General features: G+C 35.5%; 1 protein-coding gene across 1 annotated transcript; it reads left to right on the forward strand.

Annotated features, from left to right (window-relative positions):
* The first annotated feature begins 1,070 nt into the window (after positions 1-1,070).
* Positions 1,071-12,122, forward strand: LOC117997093 (protein obstructor-E-like). Its single transcript, XM_034985263.2, has 6 exons — positions 1,071-1,258; positions 5,741-5,903; positions 7,874-7,992; positions 9,165-9,365; positions 10,072-10,267; positions 10,734-12,122. The coding sequence occupies exons 1-6, from the start codon at positions 1,210-1,212 to the stop codon at positions 10,879-10,881; spliced, it is 876 nt and encodes a 291-aa protein (XP_034841154.1). The 5' UTR covers positions 1,071-1,209; the 3' UTR covers positions 10,882-12,122.
* The last annotated feature ends 332 nt before the right edge of the window (positions 12,123-12,454 follow it).

Below are 12,454 nucleotides of genomic sequence, written 5' to 3' on the forward strand. Positions count from 1 at the left end.
GCTCAAACATAAGATTGAGTTAAAACGAGACCGATTTATGTGAGAGATATAGCTCTGTCTCGTTTTAACTCTGTCTTAAGTCTAAACAAAGTCAGAGTACGCTCTATAGATCTCATCCTAAGTGAGATTGTAGTCCAGGGCTAAGTTGTATCTGAATAAAAAAAAATAAGACTATACATTTTTCAATTAAGTAATATCATGATAAATATTAAAATATGATGGTAGGATTGATCTTAGTTATAACTGGTTAATTTTGTGACAAAGCCGTGATTTATTTGTACAATTTTTTTAACAAGAATATTAGCCAAGTTAACTAATATTCCCCTTTCCCCTCCAATTAAGCGTAAGCTTGTGCTAGGAGTAGGTCCGACAATAGTGCAACGGTTGGGATTTGAACCGGTGACCTTTCGGTTTTCAGTAAACTCTTTTAACCGTTGAGCTATCGTGGCTCAAATTATTAAAATGCATATCCGTGTTTTTTATTATAAGAAAACTTATGTCCTGTAAAAGTTACGTATCAGGTTCAGCTTTAAAAAGATATGGCCAGGCTTTAAGGGCAAAATGTCCGGCCTAATAGTTACACTAGCCGAGTTCAGCTTTTGTATTTTAAAGCCTGGAAACCCTACTACTATGTCCACTGCTGTTAGTTATGCATAGATACATAAAACTTGACCAATATTTCCAGCAATTAGATTAATTATTCATACTTTGTTAATATAGTGGCCCACATTCTCAGTCAGTTGAGTAACATCAACATGATTAATTAATGTTTGATAAAGTATAATTAAATGAAATATTTTTATTATTATTTACGTAAACAATTTGATAAAGAAAAGCAAAAAAAAGTTTTGCAACATTTCAATAATAGTATTAAGTGTCTAATTAATTTTTTATGTAGGTACTAACAATTATTATCAGGTTGATAATGATAGTTTTCCTACAGAACACGTAGCTCTATAACAGGATCCAAATGTTCCAAGAACTCGTGAGTGAGCAGTGCGAATATATATAAATATATATTAGTGGGAGGGAGATGGGCAAGGTAGCATAACCTTTCGCTAAGGCGTTCAGCTGGTAAGAACGGAGGACAAAAACTGTTATTGTCAGTGCACTAGAGAACGCTGTGAGAGCATCAAGTTTCGATATCGATAAGTCACATTTTGACGTTTTATTGAGTGGTTGTTTAGGAGTATTTTGGAGGGACGCAAGATGGCGTTCAGGTCGGCCGTAGGTGTAGTCTTTGTGGCGTGCTTAGTAGGTGAGTCTGAACTTTTGCGCTTTGGAATCCATCTTCCGTTAAGTTTGACTTATGGTTTGCATTTCAATTGCTTTTCTTTCTATTGTATGTAACGTACAGTTATAACGTCCCATTTTTTCCTGGTTCAAAGAATACGTGATACGTTTCATGGCTTATACGAAACTTGGACCCTATATAAGGCTAATTTTTAATCGCTATGCAAACTTTTTTGACGTTTCGACAGATTTTCTATCCGTTTTACAGCCAAAATTAATAATCAGTCCAATATCTGTAATCTGTCGATAAGTTACACTACAAAGCAACATTGTTATTTGTCAAAAATTATATCGTCTTTTTTGACAAATAGCTAACTTATCGACAAATCACAGATAGATTTCTTTTTAATGTCGTCAAATAAAAGTTAGTTAACAATTAAAAATCGGCCCTTAGAAGTTTCTTATCATCATCAATCAGCTGACCTTGGTTTAATTTACCAATCTAATCTAATAGCCATATCAAGTGACATTCAAACCTAAGCCTTTAAAAATAATTAATGTGTTTATTTTTAAACGCGTTTGCGTAATATATCTATAAATCTTTTATAATATCCTGTTAAAAGGCTAATAGATGTAATAAAAATATCGTGTTACGAAACAAAAAGTTGGCCATTTTATACATTAATCTGGGACATTATTTTGGTAATTATACTGTCAGTTAATGTTTGTGAAACGAATTTAATCAAGGTACAGAAAATTAAATTTATTTATTTTATTTTTTAGTATTATCTAGTCTTTTGACTGTGGAATCACACGCACACATATTACACATGTAGAGGGGTATAGATCTGTATACAATAGAGCGGTTACACAATACACATGTATCTGATCATAATTTACGTACCAGCTTCACTTTCATTCCCCCGGCTTCGCTCAGGTGGAATTTGATAATTAGGTAGGTATATTTATTTTTATACATAATAATTATCCTGAATTCATCAGGAATAAATGAATTAGAATTTTTCAAATTTATACTACAGTCCGTAATAGGTCGGGATGGTATGAGGCGGGGAGGACGCCCAGCACACCCGCACGTCACCCGCACTTGCCCGCATGGTCATCACGAGAGCTGTGCGGGTGTGCAGGGCGTTCCCTCCCTGATTGCTATCTTAACCTGTCGCGTACTTATACCTGCAGTGATCCGGAGATTACCCTCCATATACTACTCATACCTAATAATATAAAAACTAACAAAATTCGCACTCTTTCTTTAAATTAATAGTATTATTTATGATTAGGTAGGTATTTATTATTCATCCCTGATCTTTTATCCTGATCTGGGGTTAGGTCATTTGAAAGATATCTTTCGCAACGAGGTCTCGCCACCCTCAAGCCTTTCGTACCGCCCCAACAACGGTTAGGTAATAGAGAAATCTTAAACGTATACTCTCATGTACACTACAATATGTACAATATAGCATATATAGTTTGCGACAGGTTGAGACGGCATTCGGGGTATGGGGCGGGGGGATGCCCCGCACACCCACACGTCATCCACGCTTGCCCACGCAGCAGCTGTGCATGTGTGCGGGGCATTCCCTTCCCGATTGTCATCTAGACCTGTCGCGTACTAAATATAGAAGTATTAAGAAAAAGTTCCTAGATAATAAATTGAATTATTCGCACATTTTCCAAGAAACTTATTACGTAACAGAGAAACTGATAAAACATTGCTTCATACCTTTGTTCACCTTTAGTATGATTGTAAAAATACAAATAAAACTACATTGACCTTCGGAGGCTGTGTAAGCAATATAGAAAGCTTTAATATATAATGAAAAGGTGACTAACTGATGTATCAACGCACAGCTCAAACTACTGGATAGATCAGGCTGAAATTTGACATGCCGATAGCTATTATAACGGACGTAGACATTCGCTAAGAAAGGATCTTCGAAAATTCAACCCTCAGAGGGTAAAATAGGGATTCGAAATTTGGGTTGTTCCATATTCATCCTAAAATTTGTGCATTCCACGGGATTAGTTCGCGGACATAAGCTAGTTTAAAGAATAAAAAACAAGTAATCGGTATCAATAATGACATCTTGTGCTTAGTAAAATATAAAATAAAATATTGCTTTATAGAGAGTATTGCAATAAGATAGGCATATAACTAACTAGCGCTCAAGCTATACATACATACGCCATACATAAGTACGTAGAGTTCCTAAAAACAATTTAAAAAATCATGTATTGGGACGAGTAGGTACCTAACTTATGTTAAGGTTCAAACAAGAAGACTTATCTATTTACTTAGAGTTATGTATTTAGGTTTTCCGTATTTCGCATTTGTACTTGTAAATTTTCTTCATGACCTTTAAAATAAATAAGGCGTAATGTCAACATGATCGAATTTAGACACAAGCTTACGTCGGTAACGCAGTTAGGTAATGGAGAAACCAGTAACGCATTGCTACATCTGTTTTTGTTCCTTTTTACATTTGTCGTATGACTGTGAAACTTATAAGAATAAGTAATATGTGAGTAGGTAATAGCTGTGATAGCCTAGTGGTTAGGACGTCTGCCTCCTGATCGGAGGTCGAGTGTTCGACCCAGGTACGCACCTCTAACTTTTCAGAGTTATGTGCATTCTAGGTCAATATCACTTGCTTTAAAACTAAAATATCGTGAGGAAACCTGCATGCCTGAGAGTTCTCCATAACGTTCTCAAAAATATGTGAAGTCTGCCTATCCGCACGAGGCCAGCGTGGTAGACTATGGTCAAAACCCTTCTCACTCTGAGAGGAGACCCGTGCTCTGTAGTAAACCGGCGATGGGTTGATAATAATGAAAATATGTAATCGCATCCTTCGTGAAATAATATACAGGGAAGTCTTTAACTTTAAAAGTAATTTAGTGTCATTAAAGCTATGATTCAGATAATTAATTATCTTAAACATACGTGAAAGTTGATGATTATCTAATTGTTACAAAGCTAATTGCTTTTAATTAAGATGGGAAACACTATAATGCACTTTATATTACATAATAGCTACCTCCGCCTTTGCCTGTTAAGATAATAGTTCCGTTTATCAATGTTAGGTGAAATAATATCTATTTTTAATAGATAAAAATATATATTTCAATAATATGAGTAACAAATCAAATAACAAATTTTAATCAATAAATATTCATTTCACATTCAATTAGGATTTAACTATGATACTAATTATGATTATATAACCTAGGGCCAGTCCAAAGAAAGTTTGAATAAACGACCTTTCAATGATATTGAACTCGAATAGGAAGTCTGCGAACAACTCAATGCAAACTGCTATTAATAAAATATGCTCGTATCAACGACAGGAAATACTGTCCATAACATAGACACACCTTATATAATGTAATCACGAATTTAATGTGTACTAGATATATTATTTTCTAGGCTATATAAAATTAACAATTTGCTTTGTCTTCGCGTATTTATGTTTTTCAAAATTCTATACTTACTTTCAAAACCAAAGGTGTAGAAACCGAAGGGGCATGGGATTAATAAAAACTGCCATATTCCTTCCAAGTTAGCCCGTTTCCATCTTCACGTACCACCAGGTGAGATTGAAGTCAAGGGCTAACTTGTATCTATATATAATATGTATAAATAAATGAAGCAGTTATTACAACTACCGCCTTTTGCGACCTAATAATCATGGTCCCTACACTGTAGGTATAATAGATTTTGAATGTAATAATATACACACTTCAATAGCTTTAAATTAGGTGTTTGAACTTAAACTATATTTTTTCAGTCTAATTACTAGTTGCAATTAAGGAATTTGAAAGTAGTTAGTCAACATATCAAATGTAATTTTATCGTGTTACGATCACAATTTAAAACCTTTGTAGCTTAATAATAAAAATAGTATAGGTATAAGAAATAGGTGTACACTGTACAGTTAAAGAAAATACGATACTGTATTAAAAAAATATCTCATTATTTTTTAATTGAACAAAGTGGTTTGCAATTCTATAATATGAAATTGTCTAAAATGTAGTTTTTATATCAGATGCTTACATATTTGCGTATGTACACTTTTCTTAAGTGTTTAAAAACACTAGTTTTCAATGTTTGATGATATAATACGTAGGTAGGTAGGTATATCCTGTGGTTTGACGACTTGCATAGCTTAAAAACTTATTTAGTATACCAATGACATGACTAATGAAATACTAAAGATTTAACACGAATATCTTACTTCCGTTTTTATAATTTAAAACATATACCTACTTATTTTTCAGTTGGTTTTGACTGAAATTTGGAATGGAGATATAGCTTATTTCCTGACTTAACAAATAGGTTAGGTACTTTTTATCCCGAAAAATCAAAGAGTTCCCGCGGGATTAAAAAAAACATAAATCTACGCGGGTGAAGTCGCGAGTACTATATAGCAATATTATTATGAGGTATAACAAAGTTCAATAGTCATAAAAATTACCTTTTCCATTTCAGTATTAGTATCATCAGCAGTACCAAAGAACGCGAAGAGGAAGCCTGCAAACGCGCCTGCGCGAGTCGCAGAAGATGCTGAGCGAGATGCTGAAATCACCAACAGTTGTCCTGAAGATGGATTCTTCGCTGATGCTGAACAGTGCGACAAATACTATGCATGCAGGTAAACAATCTTTAGTCAAAGTCAAAGTCATCATCATCAACCGATAGACGTCCACTGCTAGTCTCTTGTAGAACTTCCACACGCCACGATCTTGCGCCACCTGAAATCTTTGAAATTTTAATGCATTTTTTTATTTTATTATTTTGAGCTTGGTGGCTATCATTCAGTGCTGAACACTGAGTTAGTGAATCACCGCAATGGTGAGGCTTTAGCCGTGACTTACACCGGAATTCATAGTCAAGATATAGGGACTTCTTCTGAGGACGATTTAGAGTAAACTGAGGCAGTTCGGTGATACACCAATTGCATATGTAAGGGCCTAATATTAATGACATATCACCATTCCATCCACGTGTTAAGTTGCTCAAGTTGCCGGTTCAGCCAATACTTGACCCATTGTAATATGGCTCTAGAATACTAAACACAATATATTAACTAAGTACATACACAGCTATCAATAAAGGTTATCGAAAAATTTAAATCCTTTGAGTTATGACCTTTCGACGTGTACCTGGGAGATCTCTCTTCATGTATCTTAAATTTGTTTTTAAGGCCGGTAACTCATCAGTACTAAATAACTCAAACGCAACCAATATGTATATGACTTAAAGTACATGCCTATATTGGCAATTTAAAAGGCATAATGTAAAGTACTCTGGCTACTAGCAAGTAGTTTCAAGATGGCATTCAAAATTTTACGACATCGTGTCATAGGTACGTGTAAAGAATATTAATAAGTTGGTCCGACTACGTTATGTTATACAGAAAAAATTATTAAAAGTGAAAATGTAATTTTAACTGTTGATACTGCAGATGTGCCTCATAAGTCGTTAATACAATAAAGCCATAATAAGTAACTAGATTATGCTCGCGACTTCATCCGCGTGGACTACAAAAGGGGTAAAAGGGGTTTAATTTTCAAAAATCTTTTTTTTGCGGACGTCTACATCATAATAGCTAGTCCAGTAATATGATATGTGCGTTGAAAGATCAATCACCTTTATATATATAGATTTTTCAAAATAAATTTAATTTGATTTGAAGGTGTAAAAGATAAAAAAAAAGTTTGTAATTGGGAATTAAATGAGCGCGTTGAAGTCTTTTATATTGGAAGTCCGACTATACATTTAAAAGGATTTTTCCTTATTTAATGATGAGCAAAATAATTATTTACCAACACTCACAGTATTCAAATATCAGCATGAGTAAGGTTGACTTGCTAAAAGTTCATGTTTACGTTGAATTATTGAAGTTTTTATGCATCTCATATTATATATTTTTTTTCAATGACCTGATGGAATTTTCCAAATGAACAATATTCTTGTATAAAAGATGCTGGATGGAGTAGGTACTCTATTTTTAAGATCTTTTAAGAATATGATACAAGATCTTTTATTTAGTAAACATCATTAAAGTAAATTAGTACCTTGCAAACAAAAATAGCGTATCTATGAAGCTCTCAAAATTAGTAATGACACTGGAACATCAAGTTGTAAGCCAAAATGACTAATGAGTCAGTATTTTTTGTTAGAAATGACTTTTCTAGTGTGTATTACTATACCGCTATGTGTATATAAATGCTGGAAACGTATACGTTTACGTATTGAAAACGTTTTATATTTTTTGGGGGAAATGTTGCCTTTATTATTAAGCTCTGTATCGTTTAGTTGCAATGCCGGGATCTCACATTTCACTCTCCTTACTTTTTTTGGAAAAGCAAGTTTTAGCTACCATTCAGCATTAAGATTGTTTATTTTATGTACCCTCTTACTTTTATTTTTCTGGATTTTAATTTTATTCATTAAATGTTGAAACGTTAATTACCTATTTTCCATATTACTATAATACGTATACTAAATTGATGGTCACAAATAGACTTTAAAAACAGGAGGAAGTCTACAATTCAGTATACTTTTTAGTCCTTATCAGTTAAAATCAAATTAAGGAACAAAATATTTTTCATATTTCAGAAATGGTGAAATAACCGAGAAGCTGTGCCCAGATGGTATGGTGTTCAACGACTACAATCCAGAAGACGAGAAATGTGATTTACCATTCAACATTGATTGCTCCCAGCGACCTAAACTACGTAAGTAATTATCATCATCAACCCATCGCCGGCTCACAATTGAGGATGAGTCTCATCTCAGAATGATACAAGGTTTAGCCATAGTTCGCCACGCTAGTCAAGTGCAGATTGACAAACTTTACACATCTTGGAGAACTTTCTTTACTGTTAGGCTACCTTGAGGCCATGGAGCTTTAGTGCAAAAAAATTTTTACGAGACATTTCACCGCGTTAATAGCCTCATCTGGTGACAGAAGGGCTGGCTCATTTTTTGCACAACGGATCAGCCTAGCTTCCAGCAGGGAAATGCAGCCAGTATTCTTAGCACCATTCCACGCGGGAATTATTTGTATAGTAATTAGATAAGGCTAGCTTTAAGTTTTATTGTAATATTTTCAGTAGGTACACAACAATGGTATTAAGTCATACATTACAAAGGTCAGAACCCACGTGAATACTAATGCTAATCCTAGTAAGCATATACTTATTTCACGTGTTTGCCATTTCAACTTGTATCATCAGTATTATAATGATCGTACTACTAAAGGTTAACTTTGCTCGGAACAACTTTCCAATCTCAAGGGAGCTGCGGCCTTGGTGGAGATGAAATTTATTGAATAACAGCTTTGTCGTCGCATGGAATTAGTAATGGAGACAAAAGAATTTGCAAAAAATGTCTGTTCAGTTTTTTTTGTTAAAATACTTTTGTATTTTCAATCTACGAGCCTAGGATTAGCCTAAATATATAGAAGGAAAAGATGACTGACTGACTGATCTATCAACGCACAGCTCAAACTACTGGACGGATCAGGCTGAAATTTGGCATGCAGATAGCTATTATGGCGTAGGCATTCGCTAAAAAAGGATTTTTGAAAATTTGAGCCCTAAGGGGGTGAAATAGGGGTTTGAAATTTGTATAGTTCACGACGACAAAGTCGCGAGCATAAGCTAGTTTATTCATAAAACATGAATTTGCGAGATAAGTACTCCTAATTTATACATATAAAACACAAAAAATGATTTTTCCTATGTCCATTATAGACTTTGAAACCAACCAATGTGCCCCTAACCAGTTTCATTAGAAAGGCAATAATGCAAAGGTGCCTTGAGAAAGTATTTTTTTTCTTAGCGCATTAGCATAGGCTGGGTATCCGCTAGTTACTTATGATAAACTATGTCCTTCATTATTTCAGAGACGCCCATTCCCTCCCTTCACTGTGTCCGTCAAAACGGCTACTTTTCCCACGAGGATCCGGCCGAATGTGGTATATTCTACTACTGCGTGGACGGAAAATTCAACATGATCACGTGCCCCAGTGGCCTTGTGTACAATGACAAAAGTGGTATCTGCACTTGGGCTGATGAAGCTAAGAAGAAGGGATGTGGAGCAGCTGGTAATTATCTCCTTTTTTTCTAGCTTTCATCACCATCATTCTAGTCTCACATACATTGTACTTTCATCTACCTATTATCAGCTTTCTACTGAGCCTCTCAGAATAAGAAGTGTTTCGGCCTTAGGCCCCAATTACACCTGTAAGTTTTACTTGTAGCTTCCATGGTTAACTTACGATAAATTTACTACTGTAAATACTCTTAAATAACTTTCATTTATCTTAGTAAATTTGTTGTCAATTAATTACGTAAGCTACTTTAGTGAGTAAATTATAGTCTCCTGGCCCAATGTGGATAAGCAGACTTGACATACCTTTGAGAACTCAGAACATTATGGAGAACTCTCAGGCATGCAGGTTTCCTCACGATGTTATCTTTCACCGTTAAAACAGGTGATATATTTTAATTACTTAGAACACACAGAACTCAATATAAAATAGGTTCTTTTTGGGATGAAAATAAAATAAAATAAAAATATTTTTTATTCAATTAAACTTGTACAAGTATCTTGGAATCGTCAAATGCATCTACCGCTGGTTCGAAATGCCTTTCTTACCGAGAAGAACTAGTAAGATGGACATGGTGAAACTATAAGGGTTCATTGTTGACTGCGGAACCCTAAAAGAGAGTTGTCTACCTTTTGTAAAACACGTGTGTCCCTACATAAATAGCAGTTCAATTTTCAGGCATTTCAATTTTGATTTGCAGATGTGTTTTCATTCAATTGTCCTAAAGTCAATGAGACTTTCGGCTTGACCCATCCTCGTTACGCCGACCCCGACGACTGTCAGTTCTTCTACGTTTGTATAAACGGCGACACGCCGCGCCGGTCTGGATGCAAGCTCGGACAGGCCTTCGACGATGTCAGCAAAAAATGCGAGTGGGCGAGGAAAGTGCCAGAATGGTGAGTAAATTTTAGTTTTTTTAATTTCTTTAGTCATCATAATCAACCCATTGCTCACCCCCTAAGAACATAGTACGGGACTCTTCTCAGAAAGAGAAGTTCTTAAGGCATAGGCCATTAAACTGGCCATTTCATTTCTTTAGTTATCACTCATCAATCATCACCATCAACCCACTAGCAAAGCATGGGTCGCCTCTCATAATGAGAAGGGTTTAAGCCATAGTCCACCACGCTGGTCAAGTGTGCACACAGCCAGCCTGCAGGCAGCCTTCACACATCTTAGACCATGATGGAGAATTTTCAAGAGATATTTATTGATGATTTGAAAAAGGAGGTGGTTCTCAATTCGGCCCGTTTTTTTTTCGACTTTTTTTATGAATGTCGTCCAAAAAGCGTATTATCTGATGGCATGACATATTGTGACCGATGCTTTATGATGAGATGCTAAAAATAATATTTTTTACAGCGCTGATTGGTACAAGGATACACTCTCAGATGCGGAGCTAGAAGCGCTTGAGAACCCGCCTACTGCCAAGCCGAAGCCCGCAGGCTCGCCCTCACGCCGCAAGCCTAACCGTCCACCCAAAGGAAAACAAGTGGAGGCCGACCAATAGTGATTAGTATAGTTAGCTCAATAAAGGATAAGTTTTTAAACTACATGAAAAATTTTATTTTCAAACTAGCTGATGCGAGCGACTTTTTGACTGGTGGGAGGCTTCGGCCGTGACTAGGTACCACTCTACTGGCAAAGCCGTGCCGCCAAGCGATTTGATGTTCTGGTACGACGCCGTGTAGAAACCAAAAGGGTATGTGTTTAATAAAAACTGCCATACTCCTTCCAGGTTAACCCGCTTCCATCTTAGATTGTATCATCACTTACCCAGGTGAGATTGCAATCAATGTCTAACGTCTTGTAGTTACCTGAATAAATAAATAAAAGACTTCATCCGATCATAAGATTTTTAAAAATCCCGTGGGAACTCTTTAATTTTTCGTAATACTTAAAAGTAGTCTGTTATACTCTTTCTATACGCCTTACAATCTCTATAAGCTTATATGACATTGCTGCCTACAGCAATGTCGCGGCAGCAATGTAGCGGAATGTAATCTAAATATATAAAAGGAAAAGGTGACTGACTGACTGACTGACTGATTGATTGACTGACTGACTGACTGATCTATCAACGCACAGCTCAAACTACTGGACGGATCGGGCTGAAATTTGGCATGCAGATAGCTTTTATGACGTAGGCATCCGCTAAGAAAGGATTTTTGAAAATTCGACCCCTAAGGGGGTGAAATAGGGGTTTGAAATTTGTGTAGTCCACGCGGACGAAGTCGCGAGCATAAGCTAGTGTCATATAAGCTTATAGAGATTGTGTGGGGACCAGTAGTGCCGCGACAGGACTGTGACAGCTGGTGACAGCACTGTAGCGGCAGCACTGCTGCGTGCAGCGTGGTTCGGAATCATACCTTTATGGTCGCTAAATAACTTATCAGCAGATTAGCTTATTTCCACGACTTAAGTCCGCGTGGACTAAACAAATTTCAAAATACTATTTTTAGGGGTTGAATTTGCAAACATTCTTTCTAAGCGAATGTCTACGTTATAATAGCTATCTGTACATGCCAAATTTCAGCCCAAACCGTCCAGTAGTTTGAGCTGAGTTGATAGATCAGTCAGTCCGTCCGTTACCTTTTCCTTTTATGTATTTAGATCACGAATACCTAGATTGATTCGGCTGTTAGTCTTGGATAAAGAAACTGTTTTCAAATAACCTAGACATTGTAACCTAGCCAGTTGGTAATGTTTTCTGATTTTGAGCTTTCTAATAAAATACACATATAAACGTTATTAATCTTTTATTTTTTTAAATACATACTTTTTTCTATTTACATTTTTATTTTACTGTTCGTTATATTTTTTGTTATCTACATGGTTTTTATGAAAAATATATACAAACATTCGTTATGAATTAATAACACTATGGTAACTAATATCACGCAAATTCTGGTTATTTGGTAACCTTTTGTTTTTTGTAGATAAAATTTCGCTTGTGATAGCGATAGGTACTTAAGTAAATAGTTATTCGTTGTTTTTAATAAATTCACATTAATAAATAGGCTTCGATGGAAAATTACTTCCAACTGATATTTAAAAGTAGGTGTTGTGAAGTTTATTACAAA

Source organism: Maniola hyperantus, chromosome 4, assembly GCF_902806685.2.
Source record: "Maniola hyperantus chromosome 4, iAphHyp1.2, whole genome shotgun sequence".
Lineage (NCBI taxonomy): Eukaryota > Metazoa > Arthropoda > Insecta > Lepidoptera > Nymphalidae > Maniola > Maniola hyperantus.

Coding starts and splice junctions, on each gene's coding strand:
- LOC117997093 (XM_034985263.2), top strand. CDS start 1,210: ATGGCGTTCAGGTCGGCCGTAGGTGTAGTCTTTGTGGCGTGCTTAGTA. Junction 7,993..9,164: donor CTCCCAGCGACCTAAACTAC/GTAAGTAATTAT, acceptor TCATTATTTCAG/AGACGCCCATTCCCTCCCTT. Junction 9,366..10,071: donor GAAGGGATGTGGAGCAGCTG/GTAATTATCTCC, acceptor TTTGATTTGCAG/ATGTGTTTTCATTCAATTGT.